Source organism: Rhinopithecus bieti, unplaced genomic scaffold, assembly GCF_001698545.2.
Source record: "Rhinopithecus bieti isolate Rb0 unplaced genomic scaffold, ASM169854v2 scaffold_29034, whole genome shotgun sequence".
Lineage (NCBI taxonomy): Eukaryota > Metazoa > Chordata > Mammalia > Primates > Cercopithecidae > Rhinopithecus > Rhinopithecus bieti.
The window spans coordinates 811,146-829,607 of NW_016812875.1; the positions used below are offsets into that span (position 1 = coordinate 811,146).

At 50.4% G+C, this 18,462-nt stretch overlaps 1 protein-coding gene across 1 annotated transcript in view; it reads right to left on the bottom strand.

Annotated features, from left to right (window-relative positions):
- Positions 1 to 18,462, bottom strand: part of PHF2 (PHD finger protein 2) — a 134,111-nt gene that overhangs the window by 47,090 nt on the left and 68,559 nt on the right. The window contains 3 exon segments of the mRNA XM_017847071.1: positions 2,091 to 2,251; positions 11,346 to 11,460; positions 17,773 to 17,858. Of these exon segments, the coding sequence (XP_017702560.1) occupies positions 2,091 to 2,251; positions 11,346 to 11,460; positions 17,773 to 17,858 (362 nt within the window).

An 18,462-nucleotide genomic window follows, 5' to 3' on the forward strand; every position in this document is an offset into this window, starting at 1 on the left:
GTGCAGTGGCACGATCTTGGCTCACTGCAACCTCCACCTCCCAGATTCAAGTGATTATTCTGTCTCAGCCTTCTGAGGAGCCGGGACTACCAGTGCCATCATCAAACCCACCTAATTTCTGTATTTTAGTGGAGACGGGGTTTTGCCATGTTGGCCAGGCTGGTCTTGAACTCCTGGCCTCAAGAAATCCACCCACCTCAGCCTCCTAAAGTGCTGGGATTACAAGCGTGAGCTACCATGCATGATCAGAATTCCTTTTAAAATACTACAAGATAACAAAAAAGTAGGGAGACAGAAAATCAGCCGAAAGCTGGTGGTTTTGTTTCCGGTGCTACGTGCATGCGGGTTTACTGTTTCTCTAATTTTGTGCGTGTTTAAAAGTTCCATCATAAAAAAAAAATTAAGAGGAAAATGAAAGACATAGAAGCAATACAAACTACGAACCATCTCCTCCCTGCTTTTCAGGGACAGCTGTGAAGGGAACAGGGCCAGGGGACAAACCAGGCCCCACCCGCATGATTAGGTGAGTCCAGGGTCTTGGTGGCAGGGTAGGACCCACCTCTCAGAGCTGTGGAAGGGAGGAAATTAGCTCTTACATGGGAAGAGCTTAGAAAAGTGCCTGGCACTGGGCAGGCCCTCACTATGTGTTAGATGTTATCCTGCATGCACCATGCCAGGGTCTGGGAAAGTGAGAAAGAGCACTGGCCCGGTGAGCATGAACATTACAGTGGGGTACACAAGGCTGCCTGACCAGCACTGTGCACCAAGACAGAAACAGCCCACCAGATGGCCATGGCCCCTCTCAGGCAAACCTGTGGGAAAGCCGAGCACAGGCGAGACCAGGCGCTGGATCCCAGCTCAGGGCAGGATCAGCCACAGAGCTAGTGCCACGGCTCTAACTATGTCCAGCCTGCCCTCCTCCTCAGTAAGAACCCCACAGAATCAGCCCCTCTGCATGGATACCCAATACCCTCACCCCAGGTCCCGGGATGAGCACTTTCTAGCCCCTCTTCCTGAGATGTCTGACAGCTACCACGGTGCTCGTTCTTCCTCCTCACCACGAGTTTGGGAGCCCAGTCTCGGTAGCCCCAGGGTGGCCATGTGGCTCCAAAGAAAATCCATGGCCCTAGCCCCTGTTGAAATGGAACTTGATGGCCTCCTGGTGGGTGCCCTTATGTGCCCACAGGCTTGTAAAGGTGACCTCATTTCACCTCCAGCACATACCCCATGAGGGGTGCACAGAGGAAGAGAGTGAGGCTCAGAGCGGTGGGGCCAGTCATCTCGGAGCCCCAGCACTGAGAGGCCAGTGTGCCTGCCTGCCCATCTTCTGTCCTGGGCGTTTGCCCATTCAGGGTTGTTCCTCCCCAGGCTGGCCATCCAGGCATCCCCATGAGCACCTTGAGGCCCTGCAACCATGTGGGCCTCCATGCTTGGCCATGTGGCCGCTGACCTGTCAGGGACACTGCTAGGTGTGCTGGCCTCTCCCTGCCGCTGCCTCTTGAATGGCACCCCACAGGTGCCTCCTCTACCCACAAGTGCCCACCTGAGCCCAGTAGCTCTGGAGGGGACATGAAATGGGTGCTGCTGATGGCAATGGCACTGGCTAGAACCCAGATGGAATCCAGATGAGGAGATTCTGGTGCCATGGGGCAGGTCACGGTGCAGATGAGGAGGGCCAGGCCCTTAATCAGGCAGCCAGGATGGGGACATGGGCCCGCACCACCAGGGCCTCCCAGGCATGGCAGTGTCAAGTAGCACCCACAGTAATGCAATTCATAGCTGCCAGAATCAAAGGGTCTCCCAGACCAGCCCCACTTTGCAGTCACAGTATCTGGGAGGGCAAGGAATCTGCCAGGTCATTTGTCATCTCAGTGGGATTCAGGGTCTGATCTAAGAGTACCGGGAACAGAGTACAGTGAGCCTTGAGGCTCCCCTGCTCACGGCACACATGGGACACAGCCAGGGTGCGGGGAAACAGCATGCACAGTGGTGGGTGCCCCAGCACTCCCGGCTCCAGTCCCAGAGCAGTGGTGGATGCCCCAGCACTCCCGACTCCAGTCCCAGAGCACTGTGAAGGGGATGGCACTTACCCACGTAGTTCTCGACGTCGCTGACATAGAACGTGGGGGCCGGGACAGCCAGACCCAGCCCATCTTTCTTAGGGACAAGGATGGGCTCGGTGAAGCCGTGCTCCTCCATATAGCCCAGTGTAAGCTGACTGCCTGGCACACGGGCCACCACGTCTTCAGCACTGCAGAGAAGCACAGGTCAGAGGCCACATCAGGTCAGAGGCCACATCGGGCCTGAGGCCTCCTATACCAGGATAGGTGTGGACAGGGTCTCGGCACTGGAGAGGCAAGCCTGGGTCTGGCCACCCACCTCCCATAGCCACAGGAGGAGGCCTGGCCATGATGTCACACGTGGGACCATAGGGCAGCCAGGGCAGATGACTCCAGAACCCCACTGTTTGGGGGAGCAGGGACATGGGGTCTCACACATGTCAGACGGAAATGTCGAGAGGTGACAAGGGCCTGTCCTTCCCAACAAGACAGAGAGGCAAGAGGCGCCTGGGCCTAAGCAAGGTTGCTCCCCCACCACCAGCACCCAGGCTGACCCATAGGTGAGGATGGGGGCAGCTCCTCCACTGCACCTCCCATGCACCCCTTCCCAGCTAGGTGCTTCTCCCCGGCAGGGTCACCAAATCACAGCTCAGGAACAAGAGCCACTAAGACGGCTCTGATATTGGGAAGGCCTTGGACAAAGCCACATAGACAGCACGGGGTGAAAACTAGGTCTCCTGTCTCTCTCTCGCCCTGCCTAGCCTGTCCCCACATTCCTGCCCCAGAGGAAGCAGCAGAGGTGCAGGGCTGGGAGGAGGCCCCTGGCTGGCAAGGATGAACAGCATGTGCGGTGTCAGCCCCAAGGACCCAGACAAGAGCATCCAATCCTGGCCTGCTCCCTACTGGACATGGCCACCACCACAGGGCCAGAGGCAGATGAGAGGGGCCCACAGGCAAACAGGATAAATGACTTTGGCAGAGCACTGACACACCCTAGGAATCTTCCCAGGGACATGAGGCCCAGGGGGAGTATGGTCTGCCCAGGGTCATATAGCTGGACCCAGAGCTCTCAGCCCCACTCCATGCCCCAGGCTGCCTCCTGCTCCCTGAGAGGCCCCTGGGCAGCTGTGGTCCACAGGGCCTGCTAGAACAGCCTCTTTTTGGTGACCCTGGGGACATGCTTCTACGGGATGGGCACAGCTGTGAGCAGTACTGGGGAGGAGGACAGCAGGGAACAGGGGCAAGAGCACCCAGCAAGGCAGGGCCGAGTGGAGGAGTGCACCACCCAAGGTCTCTGGCGCAGACAGACGGCAGCAGGCATGGGAATGACAGGAGCCACAGCTGGAGGGCTCCCACTGCACACCAGAAGCAATGGGAACTGCAGGAATTCTTTGCACACCAAGAGCACTGGGAGTCACCAGAATTCTTTTTTTGTTTTTTGGAGACGGAGTTTCATTCTTGCCACCCAGGCTGGAGTGCAATGGCGCGATCTTGGCTCACTGCAACCTCTGCCTCCTAGGTTTTAAGCAAGTCTCCTGCCTCAGCCTCCTGAGTAGCTGGAATTATAGGCATGTGCCACCATGCCTGGCTAATTTTGTATTTTTAGTAGAGATGGGGTTTCACCATGTTGGTCAGGTTGGTCTCGAACTCTTGACCTCAGGTGATCCACCCACCTCGGCCACCCAAAGTGCTGGGATTACAGGCGTTAGCCACCGCGCCCAGCCAAGCCTCTGGAATTCTAAGTAGGGCAGCGGTGTAGTCTGTGGGTTGTCCATGGCTGTGTGGACAGTGGCCTGCAGCAGGGCAGAGTGGGGGCACAGAGCATCAGGAGGCTCAGGGCACCATGCCTAGACTAAGGACAGGGAAAGGGCCAAGGAGGTTCAGGAGATCAGTAAGTCTGGTGATAGCTCAGAAAGTGGGAGGGAACAGGAAGAGGCAAATACAGACAGCCAGGAGACTGTTGTGAGCAGAGGGGCAGAGGCGAGGCCATTTATAGAGGGCCCACGGTAGAGGGGCAGGAGCAGGGGACAGGGACAGACCAAGAGCTGATCTGGGGACACATGTGGTCTAAGATACATGTCGGATTGTCCAGGGACGTGCCAGTTGGGTAGACAGGCCACAAGCTCAGAAGAGCTAAAGAGTTTGTGGAGCTGAGTCCCCAGAAATGCCTCAAGGAGAGCAGTTACCAGGAGAGGAAGCAGGCAGGTGGGAGGAAACCCATTCTCAACAAAGGACAGGACTTCAAGGATCGACAGGGCTGCAGTGCCTAATTTTGCCAAGAGGGCAATTAAGATCAGAACTGAAGAGTGTCCGTTGGCTTTGACCACATGGGAATAGCGTTAAAGATAAACCAGGGGGTACTGGACGGTGAGGAAGAAGAAAGAATGTGTACAGGTAACCGTGTGAGAAACTCGAGGTATACAAACTACGCAAACGAAGCTCTGAAAGCAACGGGGAAGGCCTCCCATCCACCTGGGCCACAGGCAGAAAATTACCCTTGATGAATCCCAAGGCCAAGATCCTGTCTAACAGTGAGAGTTCCAAACTCGCACTAAACCCATCGGTTGGGAATCCCAAACTGGATCTGGAACTAATCTGTGAAAACCATAAGACCTTAGCAAAAGGCAAACACAAACCATCTTGTAGGTGGACAGCAGCCAAGGACATACTAGTCCCAATGGAATGTGACCCCTCTGAAGCACCATGCCCCACAGAAGGAAGTGAACCACCAAGAGGGTCAGTCAATAGACACACCAGTCAAAAGAGATCACTAGAACTGAGGATAACAGAACAACTGAAAAGAGATTTGAAGATAAATATATTGGAACACATTCAGAAGGAAAACAAGAGGATGTGGCAAGGCACAGGGATGTATTAAAAAAGAAAAAAGACCCGGCAACACTGAAAAGGAAATTTATAGAAATTTTAGAAATAAAAAATATGATGATCAAAATTTTTTAAACTCAACGGATGCACTAAACAGTAGATGGCTGAAAAAATAGTAAACTTGAAGAAAAATTTTTAAATGAGATAGAGAATACAGAAGAAATGCTACTAAAGAGAAAACAGTATTTTTCAGAAGTGACATGTGACTCTCCAAATTAAAGGGGCTTACTGAGTTCTAAGCAGAATAAATAAAAACAAATGAACATCTAGAGGCAGTACCATACACTCATGTACCAAGTACATCAAACAATATAAAGAAACAGCAACTAGACTAAGAACAGACATCTCATTAGCAACAGATGTCAAAAGACAATAAAATACCTTTTAAAGAATTAAAGAAAAATAGCTTTCACTCTAGAACTTTAGATCCATTTTAGAATATTAGAATCACGTAAGAAAAAAGACAGTCATTGTCAGACAAGACAGTATATTTTTCATAAGCCTTTGCTGAAAGAACTAAAAGATGTAATTCTATAAGAAGGAAATCAAACCTAGAAGAAAGGTGTGGGATTCAAGAGACAATGGAAAACTAATCTACAGATTCCACACAATCCCTATCAAAATCCCAACTGACTTCTTTGCAGAAACTGACAAACTAAACTTGGAATGCTGAATAAAAATGCAAAGCACTCAGATGACCAAAACAGATTTTTAAAAGAACAATAATGTTGGAAGACCCTTCCCAACCTCAAAATTCAATACGAAGCTCCTACAGTCAAGACTGTGGTACTGTCCTAAGAAAAGATATACAGAGCAATGGAATACACTTGAGTGCCCAGAAATAAATCCTTACACCCACAATCAACTGCTTTTCAATGAGAATGCCAAGACAGTTCAATGGGGACAGGCCAGTCTTTTCAATAAATGTTGCTAGGAAAAATTGATATCCACATGCAAAAGAATAAAGTTCTTCCTACCTCACACAGTATACAAAAATTCAATCAAAATGAGTCAAAGACCTAAACACGAAAGCTTAAACACAGAAGAAAACAAAGGCATAAATCTTCAAGTTCTTGGATTAGGCAATGATTTATTAGCAGTGATACCAAAAGCACAAGCAATAAAAGGAAAAAAAGAGGTAAGTTAGACTTCGTTAAAATTAAAAACTTTTGTGCTTCAAATGACACTGTCAAGAAAGTACAAAGACAACACAGAATGGGAGAAAGTGACCGGTAAGTGACAAGTATCTAGAATATGTAAAGAATTCTTACAACTCAACAATAAAACAACAGATAACCCAATGAATATAAGGTGGCTAAAATAATGTGGAACTGGACTTCCGGTTTCAACTCCAACATGTGAAGAGCTCGGATGTTGTCACTCCCCTCTTCCACACAAGAAAAAGGCTGAACAAACAGAAAATCAACAATTTTTCTTATATTCATCAGAGAATCGAGCTCATAGGATAAACAACCACCCACCCAAAATCTGAGGAGACAGAAAATCATAGCTGAGATCGCCTTACCTGAAGCAGAAGCTGCTGGAGGCAATGACCTGTAGGAACACTTAAGTGATAACTTTTGACAAACTGCCAAAAGTTAAGTGTAGATCAGTTTAAGAGTTAAAAACTCCTTAATCCGGCAGGAGGATGGAAATAGGAACAATTTTTAAATACACCCAGAGTGTTGTTCTCCACAACAAAAGTCTGCTCCCCTGTATCAGACTCTACTGGACATGAGGAAGGCAACTGGTCACCTCCAGCCCCCACTAGCCATCCTGTCTCAGATAAGGAAAGAAAAATTAAAAACGTTGAGAAATGTGCCTAATGATCACAGCCCAGACTCTACAAAACTGAGATTTAATCCTGAAATTATAGAACACTTCCCCTCCCCAAAACTTACCACCATACATCAGTATAATAATAGCTGACTATAACTGAGAGAGCTGCAGACACAGACTCTGTTTAATATGAAATTCTTAGGAAAACCCAAAGAAACCGGGAGAAAAACAAACAAAGAAACTAGAAGAAGCTGACATCTCTGGCACCTAGAGCTAGAGCAAATTTAACACAGCCCAGGTCCTACACAGATTAACATAAAACTTCACACTAAACCCTAATTACCTCAATTCCTATTACACAATACATCATGTCCAGCTTTCACAAGAAATTATAAAGCCTGCTAAATGGCAAGAAAAACCATAGTCTGAAGAGACAAAGCAAGCATCAGAACAAGACTCAGACATAGCACAGATTTCTGAATTATCAGACAGGAAATTTAAAATAACTAGGATTAATACGTTAGCTACACTAATGGGAAAAGTTGACAACATGTAAGAACAGATGGGTAATGTAAACAGAAAAATGGAAACTAAGACAGAGCCAAAAGGGAAAGGCTACTAATTAAAAAATAATAATAAAAGCAAAAATGAAGGATGCCTTTGATGGGTTCATCAGTAGACTAGACATCGCCAAGAAAAGAACCAGTAAGCCTGAAGTTACATCAATAAAAACTTCCAGCTTGAACTCCAAACAGAACAAAGAAGCAGGTGGGTGGGGGTCAAGGGGAGGAGTAGAATATCCAAGAAATGTAGAAGAATTACAAACAGTGTAATGTGCATATTGAGAATATAAAAGGGAAGAGAAAATGCAGTAGAATAAATATTTATTTGAAGTAATAAGGGCTGAGAATTTTCTAAAATTAATGGCAGACATGAAACCAAAGATCCAAAATATTAGACCACATAAAGGAGGATAAATGCCAAAATTCTGCACCTAGGCATATCATATTCAAACTGCAAAAAAAAAAAGACAAAACAAATATCTTGAAAGAAGTCAGATGAGCAAGGTCAACTTCCAGCATGACAATGAACTGGTGAAAATTATTTAAAAAACAATTATTCAGAGCCTCTGGAAACGGTCCCAAGACCAAAGAGCAAATGAAGAAACATCTATTTAAGAAAATCTCCAAAAACTCAGTAAGAAAGGTCTGTGACATTTGGACCAAGACTGCTCCCTCCATTCACATTCAGAGCTCAGAGAGGACACTCCACTGTGCTGCAGCCAAGAACACAGGCTTCATCCCCACCAGCTCCCAGCTAGAGAGCTTTCTTCTTGGAAAAGCAGGACTTCCACTTATCATTCCGCCCCAGCTGACTGTTGCTGAGTTTAGGTCTGTGGCAAGTAGTGCCAAGGCGTGAGGGCTGCCTTCTTGCATCCAGCTGTGACTAGTGAAACTGAAGCTCTCCCTTGGGTGTGGCATGCTGATAGTACTGAGTGGGGCCCTGACCACCCTCACCTTGCCACTTCTATTCAAGGTGATATTGGAAGTTCTTGGCACAGCAATTAGGCAAGAAAAATAAATACAGGTCACCTAGATGGGAAAGGAAGAAGTCATACTATCTCAGTTTGCAAATGATATGATCATATGTAAATAGAAAATACTAAGGAACCCTCTAAAAAAAACTATTAGAACTAATAAACTAGTTCAGCAAGGTTGCAAGATACAAGATCAACATATAAAAATCAATTGTATTTCCATACACTAGCAATGAACAATCTGAAAATTAAAAAAAAAATTCTATTTACAAGAGCACCAAAAAGAATAAAATACTTCAGAATATATTTAACAGAGGAAATGTAAAATGTATACTCTGAAAACTATAAATCATTCTTGAAAGAAACTTAAAAGATCTAAATAAATGGAAAAGTATCCATGTTCACAACTTAGAAGTTTTAACATTGTTAAGATCGAAATACTTGCAGAGTGATCTACAGATTGAAAGCAATTGCTTTCAAAATCCCAGCTGACTTCCTTGTAAAAATTGACAAGCTGACCTTAAAATTCATATAACATAAAAGGGACCTAGAATGATCAAAACAAACTTGAAAAAGAAAAACAAACTTGGCCGGGCGTGGTGGCTCATGCTTGTAATCCCAGCACCTTGGGAGGCCGAGGTGGGCAGGAGTTTGAGACCAGCCCGGCCAACATGGTGAAACCCCGTCTCTACTAAAACCACAAAAAATTAGCCGGGCATGATAGTGCAAGCCTGTAGTCCCAGCTACTCAGGTGGCTGAGGCAGATGAATCACTTGAACCTGGGAGGTGGAGGTTGCAGTGAGCCTAGATCATACCACTGTACTCCAGCCTGGGTGACAGAGTGAGATTCCATCTCAAAAAAAAAAAAAGAAAAGAAAAGAAAACAAACTTGGAAGACTTGTACTTCCTGATTTCAAAACTTACTATAAATTATTATAGTAATTAAGACTGTGTGGTACTGGCATAAGCAGATATATAGATCAGTGGAATAGAATTTAATATCAGAAACAAACACATCTGTGGCCAATTGAGTTCGGGTGCCAAGACTGTTTACCAGCAAAAGAATAGTTTTTTCAACCAATGGTACTGCAACAAATGAAGAGCTGCATGCAAAAAAAAATGAAGTTCAATCCTTACCTCACACCATATACAAAAATATGCTCAAAATGTATCAAAGAACAAACTGTATGTGCTAAAACTACAAAACTCTTAGAAGAAAATATATCAATAAATCTTCATGACTTTGGATTTGGCAATGGATTCTCAGATATGAGAACAAAAGCACAACAACAAAAAATAGATTAATTGGACTTTATCAAAATTAAAAACTTTTCTACTTCAAATGACACCATCAAGAAAGTAAAAAGACAACCCACAGAATAGGAGACAGTATTTTGAAATCATATATCAGGTAATGGGCTTGTATCTAGAATGTACTATATATGAAACTTTTAAACTCAATAATTTTTTTAAAAAAGCAAAAAATACAAATAAAAATGGGCAAAGGACCTGAATAGTCATTTTTCCAAGGAAGATATACCAGGATCAACAAGTTCATGAAAAGATGCTCAACATCACTAATTACTAGAGAAATGAAAATCAAAAAATAAGATACCAGTTCACACCCACCCGCATGGCTAGAATCAAGTTAAGTCAGATAATAACAAGTTCTAGTGAGGATGTGAAGAAATGGAGACCCTCATATCCTGCTGGTAGGAAGGTAAAACGGGGAAGCTGCTTTGGAAAACAGTCTGACAGTTCTTCAAACAGTTAAACACAGAGTTACCATATGACCCAGCAATTACACTCCTAAAACAATAAAAGCGTATGTCCACATAAAAACTCATATAAAAATGTTTATGGCACAATTATTCGTAGTAGCCAAAAAGTAGAAACAACGCGAATGACCATCACCTGATGAATGGATAGACAGAGTACCTATGTGGAATATCTATATGATGAAATATCATTCAGCCTCAGAAAAGGAGTGAGGTGCTAACACATGCCACAGCACAGATGACCCCTGAATGCACTCTGCTAAATGAAAGAGGCCAGTCTTGTTGTAGAGCTCCATTTATATGAAGCAAATCTACAGAAACAAGAAGGTGGATTAGTAGTTGCTAAGGACATGCTGGGAAGCGGGATGGGAAGACAGGGATGATGTATAAAGGTAATGGGATTTATTTTGGGGGTGATGAAAATGTCCCAAAATCAGTGATGCGCACATATCGGTGAATACGGTAAAATCCACTGAACTGCACATTTTAAATGGGTGAACTGTATTATATGTATTTTATCTCAATAAAGGTCAGAAAAGAAAAAATAAAGAAGCCAGGAGAAAAACACCTTGCCCAGAGAGGGGTCAGAACAAGAGTTCCATTGGATTTTGCATCAGAAATCACACACGCAAGAAGGGAGCTGGAATTTAAAATGTCAAAAGAAAAAAAACCTGCCAACTTAGGATTCTGTGTCCAGTGGAATTATCCCTCAAAAGTGAGGGAGAAATAAAGGCTGTGTGACAAACAGAAACTGTCTCCAGCTCATGAACGGCCACAGGACAGCTCGGAGGTGCTTCCCCTAAATAGCTCCTTTCTCATCAGGAGCTGCTCCCAGCTGCGTCCTCCCTGTGGCCAGAATTCTGTCCTCTGCCCTCATGCAGAGCAACAGTGTGGGCACTGGGGGTCTCTGAGAAGGAGACATGAGGAGGACGCCTGCCTGGGTCATGAGAACATGCGTGTGGGCTGAGGAAGGACTGGGAGCCAAGGGTTCAGGAGAGTACCTGGCAGGTGCTGGGCATACTCAGGTTGGGAGAGAGGTCCCTTCCACCCAGCAGGAGAAGGGTCACCAATGCTTGTCCCCCACCCCCAGGGAAGTGCTGACCAAGGGGAGGAGAGTCTGGCCCATTTGCAGGGAGCTCTAGGTTGCTGGTGCAAGCTATGCTGCCTCCAGGAGACAGGCTTCCTGCTTCCTGCTTTCCAGCAAGCATAGCAGAGGGAGCTCCCAGTGATGGATAGCAGGGCCAGGGACGGAGAGAATGCACATCCCCTGGCTGTAGGTGGAGCACAGAGGGAGGGCCAGCCCACCTGGGAAAGGTCCGGCTCCGCAGCTCCTTGATGAAGAGCTGGCTGCCGTTCTGCACGGGCTTGACGTCGGGCGCTTGCCCCGGTCCGTGTTTGTGCCAGGTCCGCTTTTTCTTTACTGTGGAGGAGACCGGAAGAAAGGTCCATCACACAGCGCAGGCCCAGCAGGGCTCCACAACCTCCCCTAAGAACCTTGGCCCACCCAGCCTACTAACAACTCCCAGCATTGCTGGGCTCACGCTCACCTCCCAAGGCTGATGACACCCCCACCCTGCCACACACAGAGAGGAGTCAACTCCCCACCTCAACCTCGTGTCCTCTCCCACCCCACACCTCACCATGGATGGCACCACTGTCCTCCATTCCCTGACCCAGAAGCTGGGGTTTCCCGGGACCCCTCCTCATTCAGGCTCTGAGTCTGCAGAGACCACCAGAGAGGCAACTCCTGAAAAGGTCCTCAGCCACGGTTCAGCCTCACCATCCCAAGGCCTCCACAGCTGGACTCTGTCACCTCCCTACTTGGACCTCCATCACCCCAATAGCCACAGCCACCGACAGGGGAAGGTCAGGTCCCACCACCTTGTTCCCTCTCCTCCCCACCTCTCCAGGTGGTGTACATCCTCGCTCCTCTGTGCTGGCCACACTCCAGCCCTCCCCTGCCCACCGCCAACCATGGACCTGTCCACTCCACCTACTTCCTCACACTGCCCAGATCACACCTTCTCCCGGGGCACAAGGTATACACACCCTGGACTTCTTACATGTGCATGTGAGCACATGTACACACATCCCTAGTGGACTACACGCCCATGGAACAATGCATGCACACACACGCATGCACACACACGTACATACACATGCACACACCCCTACCGAACCGCAAGCCCTATGCACGCACACACACCCCTACTGGACTTCAAGTCCCTGAAGGGAGGGAAGCAATTTCTTCTCCACCCTGCTATGCCCCCAGCTCCCAGCCTTGTACTCAACCAGGCAGAGAAGAGCAGCTGGGGTAAGGGAGGCCCATCGGGGCATGGAGATGCCCTCCTTGGGGGCTGCTTGGCTGAGTCTGACACAGGCTGACCCTTGAGCAGGAAAGGGACTGAATTCAAGAGCAGAGCCAGGCAGGGCCCGTACGGTGCTCTTCCTTCACAGACGAAGGTGAGGTGGGGGGCGCAGGGGATGGGGACCTTAGAAGACCATGTGTCATTCTCCTGAGTCTCGGTGGCTGTGGGGACAAACGGAACTAACGACCACCTAGTGACAATGCCTGTCTCTGAGCAGGATCTGCTACCAACTCAAAGGAGCAGGGCTGGGTGGGGCTGGGACCTCTTATTTGCAAAGAACCTTCGCATTGTGTTCAATCTCTCTGCCCACAATTCAAGTGGACATTATGGAAACTTGGCAAAATCCGACAGAGTCAAGGCCAGAAGCCAGGACTTCTGAAGGAAGCACTGGGCACAGATGAGCAACAAAAAGGGTTCAAATCTGTTTTGGCCAATCCTCTTCTAGCTGTGTAACCTTGGGCAAATCACTTGACATCTCTGTGCCTCATCTTTACTAGAGAAAGGCTCCCACAGGCCTTGTGGGGTGGCCGTGGGATATAGGTTGGCACATGCACAGTGTCTGCTCCAGACTCCGCTGGGCCTTTTCTCAGGGCAAAGCCACCTGGTGTGGTAGCTGCTTGTTTACGGGCATAACACACTCGCAGGCTGGCTTGGTGCTCCTAACAGACCCTGGGCTCATCCCTGGGTGCCCCCTGTGACCAGTACTGGGCCCAGCACACAGTGGGCACAGGGGGAGTGTCTGCAAGCAGATGAAGTCTCCCGTCCTTGTCACACTGGCTGCTCAGCTTCAGAGCAACTTGGAAGGAGAGGTGGATGCATCTGCCTTCATAACTATCAACAGAGAAGGCTCAGTTTAGCCCATGCTCCTGCCCTCTTGGTGCCAGCCTGAGCCAGACAATGCCACGGCCACAGATAACTCTAACCTGCCCTCCTGTTGCAGTTTGCAAGCACTCACTGAGCAGCTTGGCTCCCTGCAAGGCTGGGGGTGCTGGAGCAGGTGTCATTCAAGTGTCAGATGCTTGGGAGCCCCTGCTTCTTAAGAGCTGAGATGGGAAGGGGGCCAAGGCTGGCCCTAGAAGTGTGTGTGCTGAGATGTTCAGCCCAGAGCGTAAAGGAGTTGGAAAAAACACACCCCCAATGACAGCCCAGACCCTCCTGACCCCCCCAACAGTCCTAAGCCTCGGTGACTGTTGATGAATACCATCACCTTCCTGCTGGGCCTGCTGCTACCTGGGGAGGTGTGGATATCAAGGGAGCAAAGGGCTTCAGAGTTCACAAAGTGCCTTCCCTGCCTTGGAAGACCTCGTGGAAATGGAGGCAGTTATATCTACTCCATGGGACAGCCAAGCGGGACCCAGGGAGGAAACTTCCAGAGCTGAGCTTTCTGCACCAAGCAGAGCTCCCTGCCTGCCCTTAGGTCACCGCCTGTGAGGAGCACCGAGTGTGGGCAGGGCTCCACGGAGGGGCTGCAATGAAGGTCCAGGATGGCAGCGGCCCAGGCAGGAGTGCGAGGCAGCCCTGTGGTTACGCGGCAGCCATGGCACTGCAGCTGGGAGAGGCCTCAGGGCTGGCTGAGGAGATCAAGGAAGAGGAGGCAGCCCACAGAGACAGGGTGCCACGGAGGGGAGCCCACAGGGGCCCAGCATGGCCGGCAGGGGGAGGGCATCCTCCCCATCACCTGTCTGCATGGTCATTATTTCATCGATCACACTCCTGCCCGAGGACGCTCACTGAGGCCAAGGGCCCCCAGCTATACTTGCGTACCTCCTCTCTTGTGGGGTGGGGTCCACACCTCATGGGTGAAGCAACTGAGGCCAGAGACGTGGGGCCATGCCAAGGTCACCAGCAAAGGTACACAGAGGGGCAAGGAGGCTGACTGTCCCTCCTGCTGCTGGCATGGGGCACCCTGTCCCAGAGCCACATGCAGAGCATGATGACAGCGCCCCTGTGACAACACACCGAGACAGCCGCTGAGCAGAGTCACCCCAACCCCACAGGGCAGGACGGGATGAGGAAAGCCAGTTCAATAAGAAAAGTGACTGTGTGTAAGTCAGGAGCTGCAATTCAGGGCTGCTTCTAACCACTCCTCATCAGATAGGGATGCCTTCCTGAGTTCCTGGTCAGGTACCCTGGGACACCCTGTACCAAATCTGTCAGTCAGGTAAACCTGTGGGCCTATGGTCCCTGTCCACAGGCCATGGCCAAAATCAGCTCAAGGGACATACTGGAACAGGGAGGCATCCTGCAGTCCCCACCACTGTGGCTTTCAAAAAGAGGGGGCAAACTGTGAGGACCAGGCCTCAGGCACAGCTCGCTCTGGAACCCTGAGCAGCCCCCATCCCCACCCGCAAGCCAGGGTGGCAGGAGCAGGACAGGTGAAGGCAGGCTCAAGGCCTCCAGAGGTTCCCAGCGCTGGCTTAGAGCTTCTCCAGGGACACAGAGGGGCCCTCTTGTCCCTAAAGTGCCTTGGTGTGCAAGGCGTGCCTGGAGTCAATGCAAAGACCAACTGAGGCATCACAGACAGGCTCTGGGCACAGTGCACACTCACTTCAAATCTGAGCATACACACTGGTGGAAGGCGCTAGAACCGTGTACCTTTGTCCTGATGGAGCACACGTCCCTCAGTAACGACTGAAAATCTGCTTCACAGAATTTATACAGCACATTCAGCACACAGACACGTGCATGCAGACACACGTGCATGCACACACATATACATCTACACATGCACACAGCTGTGGACTGAATATCCGTCCCACCAAAATTTATTTGTTGAAATCCTGACCCCTAAGGTGACGATTTTAGGAGGTGGGGCCTTTGGGAGGTGATGAGGTCATGAGGATGAAGTCCTCCTGAATGGGATTAGTGCCCTTATAAAAGAGACCCCAGAGAGCTGCCTCCTTCCTTCCACCACGTGAGGACAAGGCCAGAGGTCACTGTCTATGAACCAGAAGCAGGCCCTCACCACACATGGAATCAGCCAGCACCTTGATCTTGGACTTCCAGCCTCCAGAACTGTAAGAAACCAGTTTTCTATTACTTAAGCCCAGTTAAGTAACTGGGGCCCAGTTGCAAGCTGAAGCACCAGACCCCCAGAGCCCTGTAGGATGAGTCCTGTGGAATCAGTAGGGGCAGAGGGAGGATGCAGGCAATAGGTGGAAGGGGCTCCAGCACCCCTGTTCTGTGAGCTGAGGCCGGGTCGAGGGAGCCTTGGAGGCCTGGCCTGGCAGCTGGTGATGCTGGGGCAGGTGGGGCTCTCACTACTCTGAGGACCTGGCTGCTCTTTGTTGGCCTCTCCCAAAGCCTGAACACTTTGTGCCTGTCCATTGCTGGACAACGGTGGGGGCTGCATGTGTTTCAGTTCTCGACCCGATCCCCAGCACAGCCTCAACAAATATGCAAGAGGGTGATGAGGAGAAGCTAGCAGCTCTTCTGAACTTACAGGCTGATGGTTTGCCTGTGGGGAGGTTCCGGGATTCCTAAATTGCCTTCTTACTCCTGGTCCCCAAGAGTTGGCTGCATTTATGCTCAGAATGCATCTGCCTATGGCAAGCTCATTAACCTATCATCTGGTTATTGCTCAAAAACAGTAGGAAGGATTAGCCCGGCGGGGTATCTTCGTGCTTCTGGCACCTCAATGAGCCCACCCGGAAAGCTCAGGGTCAAGCTGTCTTTACAACAGGAATGACACAAACAGGGCTGAGCTTCCAGTGGGAATCTGGGGCTGCCCCATGGGGCCTAGGGGGCAGGTGTCAGGGCAGAGCAGGGTTGGAGCCAGGACACCCCAGGACATGCTTTCCTGGGAGGCAGGACCCTCTCAGGTCCCCTAAGTGAGGGGCTCAGGAGGCTGCTGGGGTGGCGTTGCTCTTGTGTGGTTTGTACATGTGTGCATCACTTGAGAAGAGGCTTTCAGACTGGTAGAAAAGAAAGTGTCGGAAACCCCTGGGCCAGGAGCCCCTTCTCCTGATAGTCAGCATACGTTTCAAGGGGTCCTTGCTTGGGGGCTCTTGCATGAGTTGGGGTTGGGGTAGAGCAATGATGTGGTGCTGGGGTTGGGCAGGTTTTACACAATGGTGAGCACACAGCTTCAATTTCTCTAATGTCCCCAGGCATCCCCAAAAACAGCCCACCTGCCATGGGAGTCCTGTGTGCCTGCCTCACCCAGACCCTGCCCCTGTGCCTGCGGGGAGTTTGGACAGAGGCCTCGTGTCCCAACCTGCCCTCTATTGCACTAAAACATCAGTGCAGGCTCCCCTTCCCGTCTCCTATGGCCAGCCGCCCAGGGAGAGACATTCTAGACTAGCAGACAGTGCTGAGGTTGCAGGCGGTGGGACCCCCAGCCCCTGCCTGGCTGTACACATGTGCGTGTGCATGTATGTGTATGCTTACATATTTGTGCATGTGTATGTGTGTGTGCACGTGCCTGTGTGTACGTCATACTCTGTTCAGGCTGCCATAACAAAATACCACAGACTTGTCCTGGGCCCAGGTCAGCAGGGATGTGATCAGCTGACCCAGCCAGGGCCCATGTCCAGCCAGCAGATTCTGTGAGCACCCAAGACCCTCCAATGACGTGGAAACAAGACGCCACATTAAACAAACACACCCACATCCATACCATCTGTCCTGTCTACAGGCCACACCCCTCCCAAGTCCTTGCAGACCACCACACAGCTCCCCGTCTGCAACCAGGGCTGAGGCTTGGAGCTCAAGGCTCATGGAACCTCCAGCTCACCTGGATGAACCTGAACAGTGTGAGCCAAGCCTGCATCCCAGGACCCAGCACACCTGAAAGGGCCAAGAAGAAAACGGAGCCTCAGCCCTTATGACACACAAACAGCAGGTTGTGTGGGAAAAGCAAAGGCCCTCCAAGATTCTCTGCAGAGGAGGAGGTGGGTGGCATGAGGCAGGGCTGAAAAAGGAGGGGAGGACAGAGCCCACCAACAATGCACGTGCCCAGAAAACACAGGCTGTGCCCCCCGTGTGGCAGTGGCTGGCTGGGCAGAGCTAGGCTGGGGACCCTGGAAAACCCCTGCATCACCATTTATCCAGGTCCCCAAGTTCGTGTCCCCCTAACTCAGGCTGGTCTGGCCTCTCCCTAGGCCTCAGAAGGCCCTTTGGGTCTGTACACAGCTGCCTCTGCCAGCGGGAGCTGATCAGGAGGGGCTACGGTGGGCCTAGTGAGGCTACAGGGGACAGCAAGCTAGACTGGCAGAGTCCCCAGCCCTAGACACTACTCAGGGCGTTTTGCCCCCAGCAACCCAGGGCCCAGGGCCAGCAGAGACCTCGCCCTCCACACAGCCCAGGCAGGGTGGATGCTGCTCTCGCCAGCAAGAGGTGGCCGCTCGGGCTGCGGTACTTACAGGTGGACTTCCCGTGGGTTTTCTCACAGTTTGGGCAGTGGTATATGTCGATGTCGGGCGCCTCCTCCTCTTCCACCCCAACACAGCTGCAATGAGATGAAACAGACCATTACCTAGGCACTCAGCACCCCCTCAAGCACTTTCCATCTGCCAAGCTCTAGGGAGAATCCCTGCTCATCGTCTGGGAACCTGGACCAGATGGAGCACAGCTGTGCAGGGACAGTGTTCTATCGAGAAAGCAGGGTGGAGGGAAAGAGCTGCAGAGATGTCCTCCTGCAAAGGCCTCTGCAGCCTGGACCTAGATACAGCGTCTAGATATGCCCCACCATGAGGACCCAATGAATGGGCCATCCAGCAAGCCTGCCTGGGTGAGGGCCACCAATGCCCAGTCACCCGGGGGGCAGGGAAGGAAGAGGGGTTCTCAGAGCCAGGCTGTCCCCATCACTTCACCAGGGGTAACCCGAGGGGGCAGAAAACACCAAAGGCAGCTCGGAGCCCCTCCTGCAGGCCACACCATAGCCACCCATCCAGCTCATCCTCATGGGGGCCAAGAAGAGGCCCAGACACAGGCCTAGCAGCCTGGCCTTGGGACACGCCCAGGACTCCAGACACAGGACTATTCTTTCCTCATTCCCTCCCTGGAGCTCCTCCAGACCCCTTGCAAACCTGCTTGGAGACTTAGAACAAGAG